Source organism: Acanthaster planci, linkage group LG10, assembly GCF_054643075.1.
Source record: "Acanthaster planci isolate LZ-2023a linkage group LG10, COTS_SCS, whole genome shotgun sequence".
Lineage (NCBI taxonomy): Eukaryota > Metazoa > Echinodermata > Asteroidea > Valvatida > Acanthasteridae > Acanthaster > Acanthaster planci.
Window position 1 is genome coordinate 18,314,030 of NC_141786.1, and position 19,263 is coordinate 18,333,292.

At 40.4% G+C, this 19,263-nt stretch overlaps 1 protein-coding gene across 5 annotated transcripts in view; it reads right to left on the bottom strand.

The window, feature by feature from the left end:
• The window catches only part of LOC110989457 (scavenger receptor cysteine-rich domain-containing protein DMBT1-like), a 28,766-nt gene that overhangs the window by 4,146 nt on the left and 5,357 nt on the right, over positions 1-19,263 (bottom strand). For 3 of the 5 annotated variants that reach the window (XM_087142542.1, XM_087142541.1, XM_087142543.1), the window contains 19 exons: positions 18,447-18,616; positions 17,523-17,620; positions 16,684-16,949; positions 15,448-15,609; positions 14,760-14,800; positions 14,056-14,144; positions 13,370-13,613; positions 11,912-12,004; positions 10,707-11,042; positions 9,363-9,455; positions 8,142-8,477; positions 6,803-6,895; positions 5,579-5,917; positions 4,040-4,105; positions 2,774-3,112; positions 1,955-2,160; positions 1,657-1,799; positions 289-552; positions 70-175 (listed from right to left, as the gene is read on the bottom strand). In XM_087142542.1, coding sequence (XP_086998668.1) covers positions 70-175; positions 289-552; positions 1,657-1,799; positions 1,955-2,160; positions 2,774-3,112; positions 4,040-4,105; positions 5,579-5,917; positions 6,803-6,895; positions 8,142-8,477; positions 9,363-9,455; positions 10,707-11,042; positions 11,912-12,004; positions 13,370-13,613; positions 14,056-14,144; positions 14,760-14,800; positions 15,448-15,609; positions 16,684-16,949; positions 17,523-17,620; positions 18,447-18,616 — 3,484 coding nt within the window. The remainder of the gene's footprint in view (positions 1-69; positions 176-288; positions 553-1,656; positions 1,800-1,954; positions 2,161-2,773; positions 3,113-4,039; positions 4,106-5,578; positions 5,918-6,802; positions 6,896-8,141; positions 8,478-9,362; positions 9,456-10,706; positions 11,043-11,911; positions 12,005-13,369; positions 13,614-14,055; positions 14,145-14,759; positions 14,801-15,447; positions 15,610-16,683; positions 16,950-17,522; positions 17,621-18,446; positions 18,617-19,263) is intronic. The other 2 variants (XM_087142545.1, XM_087142544.1) reach the window with 2 other exon arrangements.

The window sequence follows — 19,263 nt, forward strand, 5'->3', positions numbered from 1 at the left end:
CAGTGCAAGCTGTAGAGCGCCCTCTACTTTATATGAGCAGAGCGCATGACCCCGGATGCATCTACCTACCACTGGCTGAGGAAGGGTATCTATGAAGGCAAAGACTTCTATCTCAAAACGTTCTGCGTGTGAGTCGTGGGATGGACGGAACACCAAGGTTTTGTCTTCAATGCATCTATGAGGAAAAGACGACCAAGCACATAGTTATTTCTTAAAACATCTTTGAGGGTTACATTAAACAGTTGTGACATTTACAGCCCTTTCTAATGCACAGCCATATAAACTCACCCGTCCTGGATGAAAGTGTAGCGGTTGAAATCGTTTGAGTTGGAAGTCGGCGTGGCACGACATGTCTGCACAAACAACTCTAGGCCCGGCTCACTCCAAGTGCGCGCCTCAAAGTACAATATGTCGCCCATCTTGAAGTTGATAGGGTAGTCCGCTGGGAGGTAGGGTGTGGCGTAATCATTGGTCCGGTACAGGGAGAGAGAGAAGTTGAAGGTTCCCAACCCTTCCTCGTAGTGATTGATCGGAGAGGTGTCGGGAAGGAAACTACAGGTGTAACGAAAACAAAATTGATAGGGCTGGTCCAACATTTGAATATTCAAATGCCCACAATGTTTACTGCATTGTACCTTGTAACACAGTGGGGCTCATCGGTCTAGTATGTCACGAAAAAGGTGACATCTGGAATGGTGCACCAACCCTTTCAGTTGTTTCTTTGTTTTTGAAGGTGCCAACCTTTTGAGTGTGACAAAGCACTCAGAAGAGTGAAGCAATGGAATAACATTTCAGATGATCTCAGCCAGGTTCAAAGTTTGTTTTATAGTTCCCTGTATTCCATTTTTTTTTAAATTTCAACTATCTTTATTGAGGTAAACCCATCCAGCAGAAGCTGATCATTTGGGGCCCTCTTTAAAAAAAGAAAAAGAAATACATCAAGATCGTAATATAAATATTACCAAGAATACACAAATATATCAGAACCATGCACAGAAAAAGGTTGCTCATTCTTACAAATTACCTGAAAAATTACGTTTAAAATCCAGTCAAAAATTTTTCAAAATGAAACAAGAGGAAAAATAAGTCTAGGTACAGGAAAAAAGACAATCATTGTGGAGACATCGCTTCCAGGTCAATGATGCATCAGTCTGTAGTCTTAACTATCTCGGTCTTGGTTTACTTTCTTGCTTGGTGTAGACAAACAAAACTGACTTCATTTATGAACTTAAGATCCACTACTTTTTGGAAAACCCAGCCAGTGACACTTCAAGGATTCCAACAATTGAGTAACCATAGACAGGGCAGGCACTTATGGACAGACCAGCGAGATAAGTGGTCAATTTATGACATTATAAGAAAAAGCCTCGGCCCAGTGTCAAGGCGCTGTTAAGCACAAAATTTCACACTATCAAAGACTGTGCATATAATGCCTGGTGAAAGGCAAGCTCTCCTCAGAGGAAGAATCTGCTTAACGTCGTGAGCATCTGCTTAACGTCGCCATGAATTTGTGCTCGGGGTGAGCAAATATTTCTGCTATGGTAAGCACAACTGATCTATTAAGTAGCTCCATTAACCCTAACACTCCTCAATCCTTCACCTGTTGGAGGATTGAGGAGTGTTAGGGTTAAAATGAGCCCAGGCATGTCCACCCACCTCAGTTTGGCCATGCCATCCAAGTCCATAATGCACTGGGCTGTGATGTGTATATCCAAGTCACGGGTGATATTGGCACCAGCCTCCACAGGGACAGCCTCATCATAAACAGTATTGAAGTAGATGACTTTCTCTCCTCGAATCTACAGGAAACCCCAACACCAAAAAAACTGTTTATCGTCACTTGTTATTTCTAAACAAATTCGTGCAAGGTATAAAAGATGAAAGAATGCGGCAAAAACAGTTCAGTTTGGCTTCAGAAGCTCCTTAAAATACTGGGATGATTTGGATTCAGTACCTCCCTGAATGTCCCGCATCGGTCATAGGTTGTGAAGATCTTGACGTGGGTGGCGTTATGGTGACTGCCGACGCAGGTGGGGTCCTGGAAATGCAGGTGATAGGCCAAGGCATCGCCTATGACAGACCGTGGAATGTAGACAGTCATGCCAGACTCGGCACAGTCCACTTCTGGCTGGGGAGAAGCCCCTTTGGTTGTTTCATCATCTTGTGAGGGATTACAAACAAGCAGAAATTTGTAAATAGCCATTTTTGATCTTTTTGTTTTTCTGTTGCTGTTTTAGCTTTCTTTTTTAATCAATGACACACACATCGTCACTGATCTCATACGACAAAAACCTGGAAAATCAATATTTTTTCAATTTGGCGTTTTTGCAGCCACTTAATCCAAGGGACAGATTATTTACTTTTTTTAAATTATCATAAACAAACATTTTACAAAAGGCTCGTTCTCTTATTATAAATGAAATTATTATACATGAAAGTAAACAGAAACTACAAAATTGCCTTGAGACTGTAGGAACTTGTTACTTGAATCAAATACACTAAATTGGAAAGAACAATTCCGGATTGAAAAATTAGTGATTTTCCTGGATTTTGTAAAATTATTAAGGATGTTTGTCTTTTGCCTAAAATTATCCCTTAAAACATCCATCATCCTACATAAACGTAACAATACACAAAGAATGTTCTAGATTATTTATTTATACATACATGCACATGTAGTTGAATCAGACAAATTCTTATGAAAAAGGGTGAAATCAGGAGCAACCCTGATAACTTTGCCCTTGGAAAACATCAAAGAATGGTTTGGACTAACCTGGGCTTTGTGTTGTGGGCCGCTCACCGCAGGTAACTCCCGCATCATCAGTGTGCCGGCAATTGTGGCTAAACCAGCCTTGGTGTGGGCAGTCAGCGATGCTATATTCATAGCCACTGCAATGAACGTTGTCAAGAGCAATATATCCGGAACCTTGGCCAAAGTGAGCATATCTCCAGGCACGAGTTGCAGGGGGCAAACCAAGCATACGACAGATGACACGAGCGTCATTCAGGTCCCAATAGTCATCACAAACTGTACCCCACACGCCCCAGTACTGGTAGTACACCTCAACACGACCTTCGTTCTCAAAACTTCCATTCACAAGACGAACCAACACTAGAGAAACATAAGAACACAAGGTACTTCTCACTGTGACGAACATGAAACCTCAGGCAAGAACTTGAACATCACTCTTGACATGCACAATCAAATGCACTATGGGTTGTGCTCATTCCGATGAAATCCTTAGAACCATAGAGACTAAATATTTGGCCTCATATATGATCTTTTCTGTGGAAGATCTACATATTCAAGTTTTCATTCTTGATTTTATTTCTGCCGTTAAGTTCAGTTCGCAAAAAGCAACCTCTTCCCCAGCTGTCTCTTCATTTCCAACTTTGCAGACAAGATTAACCCTGGAAAGGAAACATTCGTCCTGTATCCTGATTCAAAGTACTGGCTAACAACTTCCGAAATAAATTACCTTGTGCATTTGTAAATAACATTTACAGGTTTTAAATGTTATCACATTTGCTGTGAATTATAACGATCACTTTAACAATCCCCGTTTTGTCATTATAGATGATCATATTTATATAACATGAAAACTGTATAATGATTGGACAAGATTTTAGCTTCTTCTTAGAAAGGTTCAAACTTGCTAATGCATCACACTATGACAAATAATTAACTGTGCTTTTTCCAGAGCACAAGAAGCAAAATTACATGCATACATGTAGTTAGTTGGAAAGCATTGCCTGTCACCAGACTATCAGTTGATTTCATGCTCACTAGTCTGGGACTCTTGGGTGAGGTTATTACCCTCCTCTGGCGTAGATTATCAAGAAATAAAAAGGCAAATCAACTCCGGATGGAGTGGAATAATTTTGAGCAAGATTCAAGATCATGCTTACCTTCGACATACGTACGGGACATGCATGGGCCAAGGTTTTGAATGTGTAAAATGTGATTCCTTAGAAGCGTGAAATAGCACAAAGCCATTGGTGACTGTGTTACGGATCTCTCCTGCACGTATCTGCATACCTTGAAATGAGGTGGTACTCTGAAAAAATGGAAAGGGGGTCGTTCCTTCTTCCGTGACAGCAGTTTCTGTTTCGTAAAAAAAAATAAAATTAGAGTCTTTGCATTAATACTGGATATTCATTTCTACCTCGTCCATATTGAGTCACATGGGTGGTTTTTTTACATCGACTAGTTTTAATTAAAGACTTTACCAGTGGTGCAGGAAATTTTGACTCCTAATTTGTTAGGGCTGTATTAATGCCTAACTAATGATTATGTAGCAATATATACACCGTGTTTGACCTTTTGTGATTTGCCGACATCAATTTTGGCAGCATTGATTACAGAAGGCGAGACCTTCTCTGGATGACATCCGCATTCATAATATCATGCTTAATTTTTTTGTGAATATTTTCTGTATTTTATGCACCATATTTGTATAAATGGAAATATACAAACAAAACTTATATTGAGCAACTTAATCAATGCGTCTTCAGATTTCACTCTATACCACCTCAGAAAGCAAGTGAGGCATATTTCAAAGATAGCTAATCTAGAACGATGTACCTCAAAACAGGGGGAAAATTGATGGGTAAATCTATTTGAAAATTGGGAATTTGCAACTTATTTTTTATTTCCTACTCGAATTCTTTTCATAAACGGGAATAGAAGTGTGAAGGTTCATAGTTAGAAACTGGTGCATTTATAACCAGGAAGGGTTTTAAATGGGGATGATAATTGATTGAGTTGAAGAGGAGGTAACATTGTCTTTATCCTTTGTCATCCAAGGGGGATAAAAATGGACATGCCCAACTCACTTACGTACACATGTGAAAAAACACAAATGTTCCGACCCAAACCTGGCAGTCCTGTAAGAAATGACAATGACATCATGCCCTGCTAACAAGGCGAGTTGTTGTCACTTTGTGGAAATTTAGGAAAAACACAGACGCCAAACGTTTTGTCAAAATATAATGTTTGTTTATTATTAATGTGAAAGTAAACAACACTTTGCTCTGAAATTGAACTTACTTGTTATTTGCGATAAATGTAATACTGAGAAGAAAATACTCTGGTGTTCTACTTCAACTTCAGGGGCGTAAGTCTGTGTTGGATTTTTTTGAGGGGGGGATGAGGAAAGGTGGGGGAGGGGCTGACTTGCCCAGCTGTGGGGGGGCACACGATATACACTATATAGGGGCTATGTTCAAGGTAGAGAAGTACATCTGTATACTGTGAATCAAATTGTGGCTTTTTAAAATTGCTTTCCCTTTCTGGTCATATTGCAAACAATTTAGTCGTTGGGATATCCGAAAAATTATTAAAAATACGCTTAGATTTTATTTTCATTACAAAAAAGTGGAGGGATAATTGAACAGCCCACTTTGCACCTCTGAAAGTGATTTAGACCCATGTTCAACTTAAATACTAAACAAAGGATTTTCCGGATTATTGAACTAAAGTTTGTTAAATCAGACAAATTCTGATGTCAAAGGGTCAGATCAGATGAGATCCTGCAAAATCGTGTCCCTGGAAGCATCAGGAATGGTTCAGACTAACCTGCAGTTTGTGTTGTGAGGCCTTCACCGCATGTAACTCCTGCATCATCACTGTGCCGACAATTGTGGCTAAACCAACCTCGGTGTCCGCAATCAGCAATGTTATATTCATAGCCATAACAACGAACGTCATCAAGAGCAATATTACCAGATCCTTGGCCAAAGTGAGCATATCTCCAGGCACGAGTTGCAGGGGGCAAACCAAGCATGCGACAGATCACACGAGCATCATTCAGGTCCCAATAGTCATCACAAACTGTACCCCACACGCCCCAGGGTGGGTAATACACCTCAACACGACCCTCGTTCTCAAAACGTCCATTCACGAGACGAACCAACACTAGAGAAACAGGAGAACACAATGTACTTCTAGGTAATTCAGTTTGCCAAAATGAAACCTCAGGCAAGAATTTGAATACCATTCCTGACATGCTCAACAAGCACCCAATTAAAGGCACTGTTGGTTGTGCCCATTCTGATGAAATCTCTCCAACCATGCAAACTTAATTTTACACTCCACACATGATATTTTCTGTGAGAGATCTAGGGTTTAAGGTTGTCAATCTTGATGTAGTTTCTGCCTTTGGGTTCAGTTCATGAATTGCAACCTCGTCCCCAGCTGTCTCTTCATGTCAAACTTTGCTGACAATATCAACCTTGGAAGGGAAATATTTTTCCATCCTGATTTGAAGCAACAACAGTGACGAAATGATTTACATTGTGAATATTGTTCATAATATCAACATGTTTTTTAACATATTTTCACATTTACTGTAAATTACTACGTACACTTTCCCTTTAAATAATTTTTCCTTTTTCATTTGGATTATATTTACATGAAATGAAATATTACATAAAGGTTGGATGAGATTTTAGCTTTTGTCTTTGACAAATCACGCTTTCCAACGCTCCATGGACATCATATGCAAAATTAAAAGTTAATTTATAAGCATTGTCTGGCACCAGACTATTCCTTGTTGTAATGCTCTGCGCAATCTTTGACTCTTGGGAAAAGCTGTTTCACTCTGGAGTTGATTATCTTATGAATGTATCCATTTAAAAAGGCAAATCCACTCAGGATGGAGTACCATACAGAATCATTACTCTGAACTTCAACATACATGTACATGCGCAAATGTTTAGAACGTGTAAATGTGATCCCAAATACAAGCCTGAGAAAGCGAGTAGTCAAGGATGAATGTACGTGTTTAATGAGCTCCTGTACCTTCAAATGGGGTGGTATTCCAATAATCTAGAAAGGGGGTCGTTCCATCTTCTGTGACAGTAGTTGCTGCTGTGTAAAAACTGTCCGTAGTCCCTACGAAAGAAATAGAATGAGAGTCTCTGCATTATTACTGGACATTGATCAATACCTCGGGTGGTTAACGAGTTCCTGTCGGTTGGTATCCAGGATGTCCAGTCAAATTGGTGGCTTTTAACAACACCGACTAGTTTGAAACACTTTCTCAGTGGTACATGAAATTTTGACTTCTAACATTTGGGCTGTAAGCCTAACATATGATCATGTGACCGTATTTATTTGATATTTTGTGATTTGTCAACAGCATTTGAGTGTATCAAATACAGGAGGCTAGACCTTCGCTGAACGGCACACCCTTTCCAACTATCATGTTGTGTTTTTCTTGGAATTATTTGTATGTACTTTATAAACAAATAATCAAACAAACAAACAAAACTTATATTTAGCAACCCAGTAAGCCTTTTGAGTAAAATTTGAATAAAATTTGGTACACTGACTTTTTAAAATTCACATCAACATACATTAACAATTTGCATTCTCAATACTAAAACTGCTGTTGCTGTACCCCGTGATTTGGGGCAAGCTTCTATGTGACAGCTTGCCCCGAATCACGAGGTATGTCATCAGTGTCTTTAGTCTGGGGAATTTGAATCGTTATGTTTACATGTATGTGCAATCCGATAACTCAGTGTACCTCGCAAATGGCTTATCAGTGCGTCTGAATTTCAAGGAATTCATATTAACTCTATACCAGCTCAGAAAGCAAGTGAGCCACATTCCAAAGACAGGTCTAGAGGGGCATTTCATGTTTTAATCTAGTACATCTAAAACCAGCAACGGGCCTGGGGATGATAACAGATGAAGCCCAAGTTAAGGTCATATAATCTTCAGCCGAGAGGATGAAGACAGTCACCATGCCCGACTCAGCAGAGTCCACTTCTAGCTGGGGACAAGAGCTTTTTCAGTTATCTCTTCATCTTCTTTGGAATTTCAAACAAATAGGAATTTTTCGGAAAGCCTTTTTTAAACAAAAATTTCCTCTTTGATTCTCCTGTGTTTATTTTTGTTTTCTTTTGTAATTGATGACACACAAATAATGTTCAGAGTGGCAAATTGCCACATGGAATTCATGAGACCTAGTTTGAGAGTTTTATTTTTTAACAATGAACAAAGAATGTTGAAGATGACTGATTTAAAGATTGTTGACTCAGACAAATACTGATGAAAGAGAGTGAAATCAGGAACAACCTTGATACATGTAAATCTTGCCCTTGGAAAACATCCAGAAATGGTTTGGACTAACCTGGGTCCGTTGTGGGGCTTTCACCGCATGTAACTCCTGCATCATCAGTGTGCCGGCAATTGTGGCTAAACCAACCTCGGTGTGGGCAGTCAGCAATGCTGTATTCATAGCCATTGCAACGAACGTCATCAAGAGCAATAGAACCGGATCCTTGGCCAAAGTGAGCATATCTCCAGGCACGAGTTGCAGGGGGCAAACCAAGCATGCGACAGATGACACGAGCGTCATTCAGGTCCCAATAGTCATCACAAACTGTACCCCACATGCCCCAGTATGGATAGTACACCTCAACACGACCCTCGTTCTCAAAACGTCCATTCACGAGACGAACTACCACTAGAGAAACAGGAGAACACAATGTACTTCTAGGTAATTCAGTTTGCCAAAATGAAACCTCAGGCAAGAATTTGAATACCATTCCTGACATGCTCAACAAGCACCCAATTAAAGGCACTGTTGGTTGTGCCCATTCTGATGAAATCTCTCCAACCATGCAAACTTAATTTTACACTCCACACATGATATTTTCTGTGAGAGATCTAGGGTTTCAGGTTGTCAATCTTAATTTAGTTTCTGCCTTTGGGTTCAGTTCATGAATTGCAACCTCGTCCCCAGCTGTCTCTTCATGTCAAACTTTGCTGACAATATCAACCTTGGAAGGGAAATATTTTTCCATCCTGATTTGAAGCAACAACAGTGACGAAATGATTTACATTGTGAATATTGTTCATAATATCAACATGTTTTTTAACATATTTTCACATTTACTGTGAATTACAACGTACACTTTCCCTTTAAACAATTTTTCTTTTTTCATTTGGATTATATTTACATGAAATGAAATATTGCATAAAGGTTGGATGAGATTTTAGCTTTTGTCTTTGACAAATCACGCTTTCCAACGCGCCATGGACATCATATGCAAAATTAAATGTTAATTTATAAGCATTGTCTGGCACCAGACTATTCCTTGTTGTAATGCTCTGCGCAATCTTTGACTCTTGGGAAAAGCTGTTTCACTCTGGAGTTGATTATCTTATGAATGTATCCATTTAAAAAGACAAATCCACTCAGGATGGAGTACCATACAGAATCATTACTCTGAACTTCAACATACATGTACATGCGCAAATGTTTAGAACGTGTAAATGTCATCCCAAATACAAGCCTGAGAAAGCGAGTAGTCAAGGATGAATGTACGTGTTTATTGAGCTCATGTACCTTCAAATGGGGTGGTATTCCAATAATCTGGAAAGGGGGTCGTTCCATCTTCTGAGACAGTAGTAGTCATTTCGTAAAAAATCTCCGTAATCCCTACGAAAGAAATAGAATGAGAGTTTCTGCATTATTACTGGACATTGATCAATACCTCGTGTGGTTAACGAGTTCCTGTCGGTTGGTATCCAGCATGTCCAGTCACATTGGTGGCTTTTAACAACACCGACTAGTTTGAAACACTTTCCCAGTGGTACATGAAATTTTGACTTCTAACATTTGGGCTGTAAGCCTAACATATGATCATGTGACCGCATTTATTTGATATTTTGTGATTTGTCAACAGCATTTGGGTGTATCAAATACAGGAGGATAGACCGCTGGACGGCACACCCTTTCCAACTATCATGTTGTGTTTTTCTTGGAATTATTTGCATGTACTTTATAAACAAACTAACAAAACTTATATTTAGCAACCCAGTAAGCATTTTGAGTGAAATTTGAATAAAATTTGGTACACTGACTTTTTAAATTCACATCAACATACATTAACAATTTGCTTTCTCAGTACTAAAACCGCTGTTGCTATACCCTGTGATTTGGGGCAAGCTTCTATGCGAAAGCTTGCCCCGAATCACAAGGTATAGCAACAGTGTCTTTAGTCTGGCGAATTCAAATCGTTCTGTTTACATGTCTGTGCAATCAGATAACTCAGTGTACCAGATTGTATTCAAACTTCACTCACAAATCGCTTATCAGTGCATCTGGATTTCAAAAAATTCATATTGCACTCTATACCAGCTCAGAAAGCAAGTGAGGCACATTCCAAAGCCAGGTCAAGAGGGGCATTCTATGTTTTAATCTAGTACATCTAAAACCAGCAACGGGCCTGGGGATGATAACAGATTAAGCCCAAGTTAAGGTCATATAATCTTCACCCGAGAGGATGAAGACAGTCACCATGCCCGACTCAGCAGAGTCCACTTCTAGCTGGGGACAAGAGCTTCTTCAGTTATCTCTTCATCTTCTTTGGAATTTCAAACAAATAGGAATTTTTCAAAAAGCCTTTTTAAAACAAAAATTTCCTCTTTGATTCTCCTGTGTTTATTTTTGTTTTCTTTTGTAATTGATGACACACAAATAATGTTCAGAGTGGCAAATCGCCACATGGAATTCATGAGACCTAGTTTGATACTTCTATTTTTTAACAATGAACAAAGAATGTTGAAGATGACCGATTTAAAGATTGTTGACTCAGACAAATACTGATGAAAGAGAGTGAAATCAGGAACAACCTTGATACATGTAAATCTTACCCTTGGGAAACATCCAGAAATGGTTTGGACTAACCTGGGTCCGTTGTGGGGCTTTCACCGCATGTAACTCCTGCATCATCTGTGTGCCGGCAATTGTGGCTAAACCAACCTCGGTGTGGGCAGTCAGCAATGCTGTATTCATAGCCATTGCAACGAACGTCATCAAGAGCAATAGAACCGGATCCTTGGCCAAAGTGAGCATATCTCCAGGCACGAGTTGCAGGGGGCAAACCAAGCATGCGACAGATCACACGAGCGTCATTCAGGTCCCAATAGTCATCACAAACTGTACCCCACATGCCCCAGTATGGATAGTACACCTCAACACGACCCTCGTTCTCAAAACGTCCATTCACGAGACGAACTACCACTAGAGGAACAGGAGAACACAATGTACTTCTAGGTAATTCAGTTTGCCAAAATGAAACCTCAGGCAAGAATTTGAATACCATTCCTGACATGCTCAACAAGCACCCAATTAAAGGCACTGTTGGTTGTGCCCATTCTGATGAAATCTCTCCAACCATGCAAACTTAATTTTACACTCCACACATGATATTTTCTGTGAGAGATCTAGGGTTTCAGGTTGTCAATCTTAATTTAGTTTCTGCCTTTGGGTTCAGTTCATGAATTGCAACCTCGTCCCCAGCTGTCTCTTCATGTCCAGCTTTGCTGACAATATCAACCTTGGAAGGGAAATATTTTTCCATCCTGATTTGAAGCAACAACAGTGACGAAATGATTTACATTGTGAATATTGTTCATAATATCAACATGTTTTTTACATGTTTTCACATTTACTGTGAATTACAACGTACACTTTCCCTTTAAACAATTTTTCTTTTTTCATTTGGATTCTATTTACATGAAATGAAATATTGCATAAAGGTTGGATGAGATTTTAGCTTTTGTCTTTGACAAATCACGCTTTCCAACGCGCCATGGACATCATATGCAAAATTAAATGTTAATTTATAAGCATTGTCTGGCACCAGACTATTCCTTGTTGTTATGCTCTGCGCAATCTTTGACTCTTGGGAAAAGTTGTTGCACTCTGGAGTTGATTATCTCATGAATGTATCCATTTAAAAAGGCAAATCCACTCAGGATGGAGTACAATACATAATCATTACTCTGAACTTCAACATACGTGCACAAATGTGTAAATGTGATCCCAAATACAAGCCTGAGAAAGCAAGTGGTCAAGGATGAATCTACGTGTTTATTAAGCTCCTGTACCTTCAAATGGGGTGGTATTCCAATAATCTGGAAAGGGGGTCGTTCCATCTTCTGAGACAGCAATAGTCGTTTCGTAAAAACTGTCCGTAGTCCCTACAAAACAAATAGAATGAGAGTCTCTGCATTATTACTGGACATTCATCAATACCTCAGGTGGTTAACGAGTTCCTGTCGGTTGGTATCCAGCATGTCCAGTCACATTGGTTGCTTTTAACAACACCGACTAGTTTGAAACACTTTCTCAGTATTACATGAAATTTTGACTTCTAACATTTGGGCTGTAAGCCTAACATATGATCATGTGACCGTATTGATTGAATTTTTTGATTTGCCAACAGCATTTGGGTGTATCAAATACAGGAGGCTAGACCTTCGCTGGACGACACACCCTTTCCTACTATCATGTTGTGTTTTTCTTGGAATTATTTGTATGTACTTTATAAACAAACAAAAAAAACTTATATTTAGCAACCCAGTAAGCCTTAAATTTGAATAAAATCTGGTACAATGACTTTTTAAAATTCACATCAACATACATTAACAATTTGCTTTCTCAATACTAAAACTATTTTTGCTATACCCAGTGTACCAGATTTTATTCAAACTTGCAAATGGCTTATCAGTGCGTCTGGATTTCAAAGAATTCATATTGCACTCTATACCAGCTCAGATAGCAAGTGAGGCACATTCCAAAGACAGGTCTAGAGGGGCATTCCATGTTTTAATCTAGTACATCTAAAACCAACAACGGGCCTGGGGATGATAAGAGATTAAGCCCAAGTTGAGGTCAAATCATCTTCATCCAAGGGGGTGAAGACGGTCACCATACCCGACTCAGCAGAGTCCACTTCTAGCTGGGGACAAGAGCTTCTTCAGTTATCTCTTCATCTTCTTTGGAATTTCAAACAAATAGGAATTTTTCGGAAAGCCTTTTTAAAACAAAAATTTCCTCTTTGATTCTCCTGTGTTTATTTTTGTTTTCTTTTGTAATTGATGACACACAAATAATGTTCAGAGTGGCAAATCGCCCCGTGGAATTCATGAGACCTATTTTGAGAGTTTTATTATTAAACAATGAACAAAGAATGTTGAAGATTATTGATTTAAAGATTTACTCAGACAAATCCCTAGCCCCACAAATAGGGCTGTAGTTGATCGCTTTTTTAATCTGTCTCTTAGCTGTTGCCACCACAGATAAGAGACAGATTGTAAAAGTGAGCCAATACAGCCCTATTTGAGGGGCTAACAAATCCCATGCAAAACGCCAAACAAGAAACAGTTCCATCATTAAAAAGTGACATTATTCATTCAACAGGATTCAGAAGTTGCGTAATCGCCGAGCAATGACAAAAAGAGAAATGTGTTCTGGTTGAGGTCGCTACATGATGCCCCAAAGAACGAGGGACACAGTTGAACGACAAGCAGAGTCGACCCAAAAAACAAGCAAATTTGACTAACATGCTGGTGTCTGCCAAGTCGTGTACACATTGACGATGTGCCTCGCCGACATGAAGGGACAGGCTCCCCGACTCTGCACCGTGCCTTCCATCAACGTGATGGAGTACGCAACGTCCACGTACAGCGTGCCGCTGAGCTGGATCTGTATGGTATCTGGGGAGGTCTGCGTTACGCTGCCCGTGTACATGTTCATGCCGTACAGGCTTTGAACGAAAACGCTGGTGCTGATAGATATCAGATTAATCTACGGGAAACAAAACGGAAAGTGCTCCACTCAGTCCACGCCTAAAACCTGGGTTGTCAATCCAGACTTAAACCACTGCACAAGCTTATGACTTTCATTTGTGATCACAAAAACCATTTTCGTAAGGAAACCCATCTCTCTTTCAACAGTAATCCCTCAAAATATGAAGGAAATAATGAACTGTGGCTAAGAAATACTAATTTGAATTCCTAAATACCTGGAACAATTTTCTATTCTTATTGGTCAAAATGCTTCACACGACCACGTATTAACATTTGATAATGCCTGCTGGGAAGTGATGATGCCCGCTGCGTAAATCACGCGCTGGCACCTGGATACAGGACAGTTTAATCGATTCTGATGGGTCAAAAGTCTGTGTGCAAGGGACGCGCTAAATGGGTCTCCACTGCAAAGTCTCCTTGAGTGACTTTATCAAACTCACAGGCTGGTCAAACTTGAAAGTCAATACACCAAGAGAAGTTGGAATGGTAGAACCCTCAACAGGTGACGTTTCAATCACTTTGGGTGGTTCTTGGATGAAACAAATGAAACTGATATTACATGTATGTGGATGTATGAAGACAAAAGAACAAATTCAAAAGAACAGCTACTTGTGATACGCGAGCAAGCAAGTCTTTTCCTAACCAGTTGGCTCATTAAGCTGGTGTTTATCTCTCAGGAAATGACTCAGAATTTGTTGCTTCCCCAGCTAATGCTGGTACCCACTTATACTCCTGGGTGGAGAGAGGCAAGCAGGGGTGAAGTGACTTGCCCAGGGCCACAACCCATTGCAAGCAGCTGGATTGGAACCCCTAACCCTCTGTTTGGGAGTCACAAACCTTAACCATTTGGACGATCATTAACCTTCCTTTAGTTTTACAGCACAAATATGCACAAGTGCCCAAGGTCACTCTCTTGCAGGTTGGTGCAGTGCACAACATGACACAGCTGTGCTTCTTTGAGGTGTTTACCAAGTGACCCAAAGAGTGACTTCAGCATAGGAGGGTTAAACAATGATCGTAAAATGTCTGCATATGTCATCCCACATATGTCACTTCTTCAAAGGAATGGTAGAGTAATTCCAAGCAGGTAAGTGATGCAAAACTTAGAAAATGCCAAGAAAATTGAAACACAGGTCTTTCTCACCTCCTACAACGAGATTAATACACCGCACTTCACTTGTATGGCTGCAAAACAACAAAAACGGAGTTCTGACAAGTGCAAATAGGTCAGGGAAGCAATCTCATTCCATTTCATATTTTAGGTTGCACACTTAGATGTACCTAGATGTAGATGCCCTCGATATTAGGCAGGGTAGTTGTTACATTGAAATCTGGGTTAAGGAGGCGTGAAAAAGCACTTTGGATGAGCTGCAATTGAACCATTAGTAATAAGCATATTTGAATACTTGATTGAATATTTGAATATTCGATTGAATCAATGTCTACATGTATCTTAATGTCAAAACTGACAGGAAATTATTTTCATTCTTTTTTTTTGGACTGCAAATAATAACGAGAACACACAGTGCTATACAATGTCATTCCTAGTCAAGCCTCCCTGCCTACGTACTCACAAGTGTAATTTTTGGACGTTGAAAAACTTGCAGGACTTTGCATCTGCTTAGGAAACACTACTCGTGTGACTAGCCCTTTTATTCCGTTTTTGTCAAGTTTCGAGTAATCCTGGTTGGTGCCCAAGAATTGAAAGCCTGGATAAGGTTACCATTTTGAAAACTCTTGAATAAAAAAACAGAAGAAAACAAAATTCTTCTGTGGGATGAAGCCAGAATTACATGTATAGTCAAAGATAGTCAATGAGCAAGAATCTTTACCCTTCGGAATCAAGGGCATCGAAGCAGAAGATGTGTGTCCCTGTTTGACTTTCGTCTGGTGTCCACATGGCCGTGATGTAATACTCATTGCTCTTGCCGGGCACCAGTGAAACATCCGATGTTGTCATGCCGATGGGAGAGGATGTTTCTATCTCAAGTATCCTATGAAACAGTCCATGAAAATGCCAAGATTTCATTTCATTCAACTGTCCTAATATCAACTTTGCTCCTGAAGATTAACATTTTTGTTACTTTGAGCCTTTTTAAAATTACTTGCTGTTTTTAAGACCTTGTTTACAGGTTTTGTTTATGACACAGACCATGAAAATGCCAAGATTTCATTCAACTGTCCCAATATCAACTTTGCTCCTGAAATGTAACATTCACGTTAATTTGAACCTTTTCTAATTACTGGCTGCTTTTAAGAGCTTGTTCACCGATTTTGTTTGTAGATTATTGCCTTTTGAGGCAACATCCGTACTCTTCCTAAAGTGCTTAGACCTGTTTGAAGCCTTGCATTTTTCCTAAAACATATAGCAGGGAGGCTCGGCCCCCCCTTGCCGGCCTTCCTCCGACCCAGAACCTTTTCTTATCTTGAAAACTGGACACACCGTTCTCACAAATTGCCTACTTTTCCCAAGACAGATCAGCCAAACAATGTTAATTTTTCCAATGTCCATGTGCAATGCATGATGCAGGCTGACAAGCACGAGAAGCACTCATTACAGAAAACAGTAATGACACCCTATTTTGGACTGATCTGCAACTTCACAGAAATACTCAAATGGCCGCCTATGCATGCAAAATTTGAGAAAGATCGGGCATGGGACAGGAAATCCAGATCTTGGCGGAGAAGTTTGCTGTGGTCCGACAGAGCCTGGCTCTTATAGGACGAAGGTGCAAACTTGTTCCAAATCTTGGCCAAGAATGTGCCCAAACCAGCATGCTTTATGTAGGGAAGTTAATTTTGGGGGGTTAAAGTTTTGATCACTGTGGAGATATGGAGATACATGTATATTCACAGTGAGTGGGTATTTGGAATCAGCGGAGAGTTGCTGTCTCCTGTGCACTCTCCATCCCTTGGACCCGAACTAGAAATCCCTGCTGCTGTCACGCTGTGTTCCTACGCAGGTCCGGTGGCTGGCGTTAATGCCTCTAAGGCCAACATGGCGCCGTGACTTGGCAAACTGCACCTACACCAGTCAGGTTTAAAATGTTGCACGAGAGAGCACTCACGGACTGATGGATGCCTTGGCTCGTATTTGCAAGCTGAAGATCTCCCCCGGTGAGGCGCCACGGCAACTGCCCTGGCCTGGGGTGGGGTGGATCAATGTTGGCCTCTCATCGCAGGCGTCGTAGCTGTAGTAGACGTTGACCACGAACTGCAGTGGAATCTTGCTCTTTGCTGTGGTGGACATCGGGGAGGCGAAATCTTCAATCATGAGAGCGACGGCGTACCATCCAGACATCAGCCCGTCACCGATGGACAGACTGCAAGTGCTCTGCTTCAGAAAAACGAGACAAACCACACAGTACAGAACACCTCTGAATAAGAATGCGACACTTAAACATTAAAACTTACAAAAAACTATATCAGTTTCTTATAAATTGTCCAAATATTCAATTCTAAATGAAACTGATATTTTAAAATTTGGCATCATTTGAGTTTTCCCACGATACATTGCATGGTAATGCAGCAATGGAATTATGCAATATTAATGAATGTAACATTACACACAGTTTCATATTTCTGGGTTATTTTTGTCACCGAGTTGAAATGTGCGATCGTCAGTATTTTGGTATAGTCCATCACAAGTCCTCGCAAATAGTAATCTCGTTATCCAATCTTAACTCTTAAGCCAAGTCAAACGTTGTTCAAATGAACTGGAACCAAGACATTCTTCTGTCATTGTTTACCCTTTTACTGACAACTGGTCGTGTGAAAGGACAGTGATGGACTTGACGACAGCACAGGTGACAGAGCGTGTACGTACTCAGCTTTTACAAGTTCACAGCAGAAAGTGTTCCCTGTGATGCTCAACCTTTCCAAACAAAGAACCTGGTCTTGCACCCACCTCATCCAGTGTAGAGTTGGGCATGGGACTGACGGAGCCCGACTCATTGGTACCCGATGCCCAGCGACATTTGACCACGTCTCCATCTGGATCGCTCACTGGAGAAACATCAAACAATTACATGTTGGTCTTTCCTGCAATCACTCGAAAGGGAACAACGGCACAAGGAAATAGTGAAGCAGTCCCAACTGTAGATGTTGAAATCTCTTTTGTTACAAGCACAGCTTTTGCTTGCAAAATACAAAGTGTTAAAAAATCTCCTGCGCATAATGAAATACTAAAATACAGAGCAAATGAAAAAAATTACCTCTGGGGTAAAAGTAAGAACCAAGAAACAAGCATGGCCGAACTTTCTGAAAACTTTTGCTACCTGTAAAAAAGGGCACTCTATTTTTGTAACTAAAAGAAAGGATTATCACACCAACAGGAGAGGGGGTTATTTGTTGTAACGATTTGTCACAAAAGTTACCACTTGGGAAAAACAAATCACAAATCTAAGTGGTCAAGAAAAAACTCAAAACGGAGCGGAAACTTCTTCATTTACACGTAGTCAACGATAGAAAGAAGGTTGAGGTGATGTCCTACGTACTCAGACATTATGCATGAGCCTATGGTTTTTAGCCCTAGCCACTACTCACTGACTTGTATAATACATGTACATGTATAAAGCCGCAGCCAAGTGATTCAGACATGGCTGAATAAAAGTCTGTGCAATAAGGCAATGAAACAAAAAAACTTGAAATGTTTCATGTCCTCTTTGGTTCACTGTAGAACGGTGGGCCAAGTGGACTCTTCTGAGATGGTGGGCAGATTTTCTAGACTCTTGCTGATTTCTCTTAACTTAAATGTACATGTAAGGAAATCTTGCATAAAAACATGTTTTAAATCCGCACACATTTACGGCTTCACACAAAACTGCATTACTCGGAATAGTCAGCGTTGTTTCGCATCCTAGCTGTATACGAGTTTCCGGCATCCATGATGTCATTGGTGATGAGTTGATGACACCTCTGTTTTGGGTCAAATCAACGTGAGCCTGGGCGCTGTACCCAGCACCAGCATTGCCAAGAGTCATCCAACAGCATCCGGAATACCTGGGAAAAAGGAAAACATTGGGAAAGAGTTCTGTACAAATGCATCCCACAGTCTGCTTGAAAACACCATCAAGGTTTAAAAATCCTTGGACCTAAGGACAATTTTTCCTCGGACAAGTTCAGAATGAGATGGGAGCCACGTTGTAATTGCTGAAGCTGCCACACTGCTGACAACGATGACCTTTCAACTAACACGACCGGGTGAGCTAGGCAGGCAGTCGTGGACACGGGTGTGGGTAAGGAAAATTCTCATGAAATGAACCCCCATCCCATAAAAAATTATATCCCGGAAAACCTCATGAAATTATTGGGGAAAACTCAGTGTATTAAACGGCTTAGAAGTTTCATAAAAACTGAAGTAGCACCATGTCGGATATTATCTGTAACTTCAACTTAAGGTTTGCATAAACAGTCACAGATCTGAAAGTACAGTGGCAGTGGACGACGAGCGCCACAGTTCTTGGGTGTTCATTGGGCCTGCACGTACAAAGTCTGAAAAAAATACCAACTCCCGAGAGCCAGCATGACTAGGGTAGGGCAGGGCTTGTAAGTGGCAATAGCCCAGGTGGACTCCTCGAAAAGTCAGTCGTACTCGTAATGAAAATAATGAAGACGGGCGTCCAACCTGGGCCATGTGTGGGCTACAG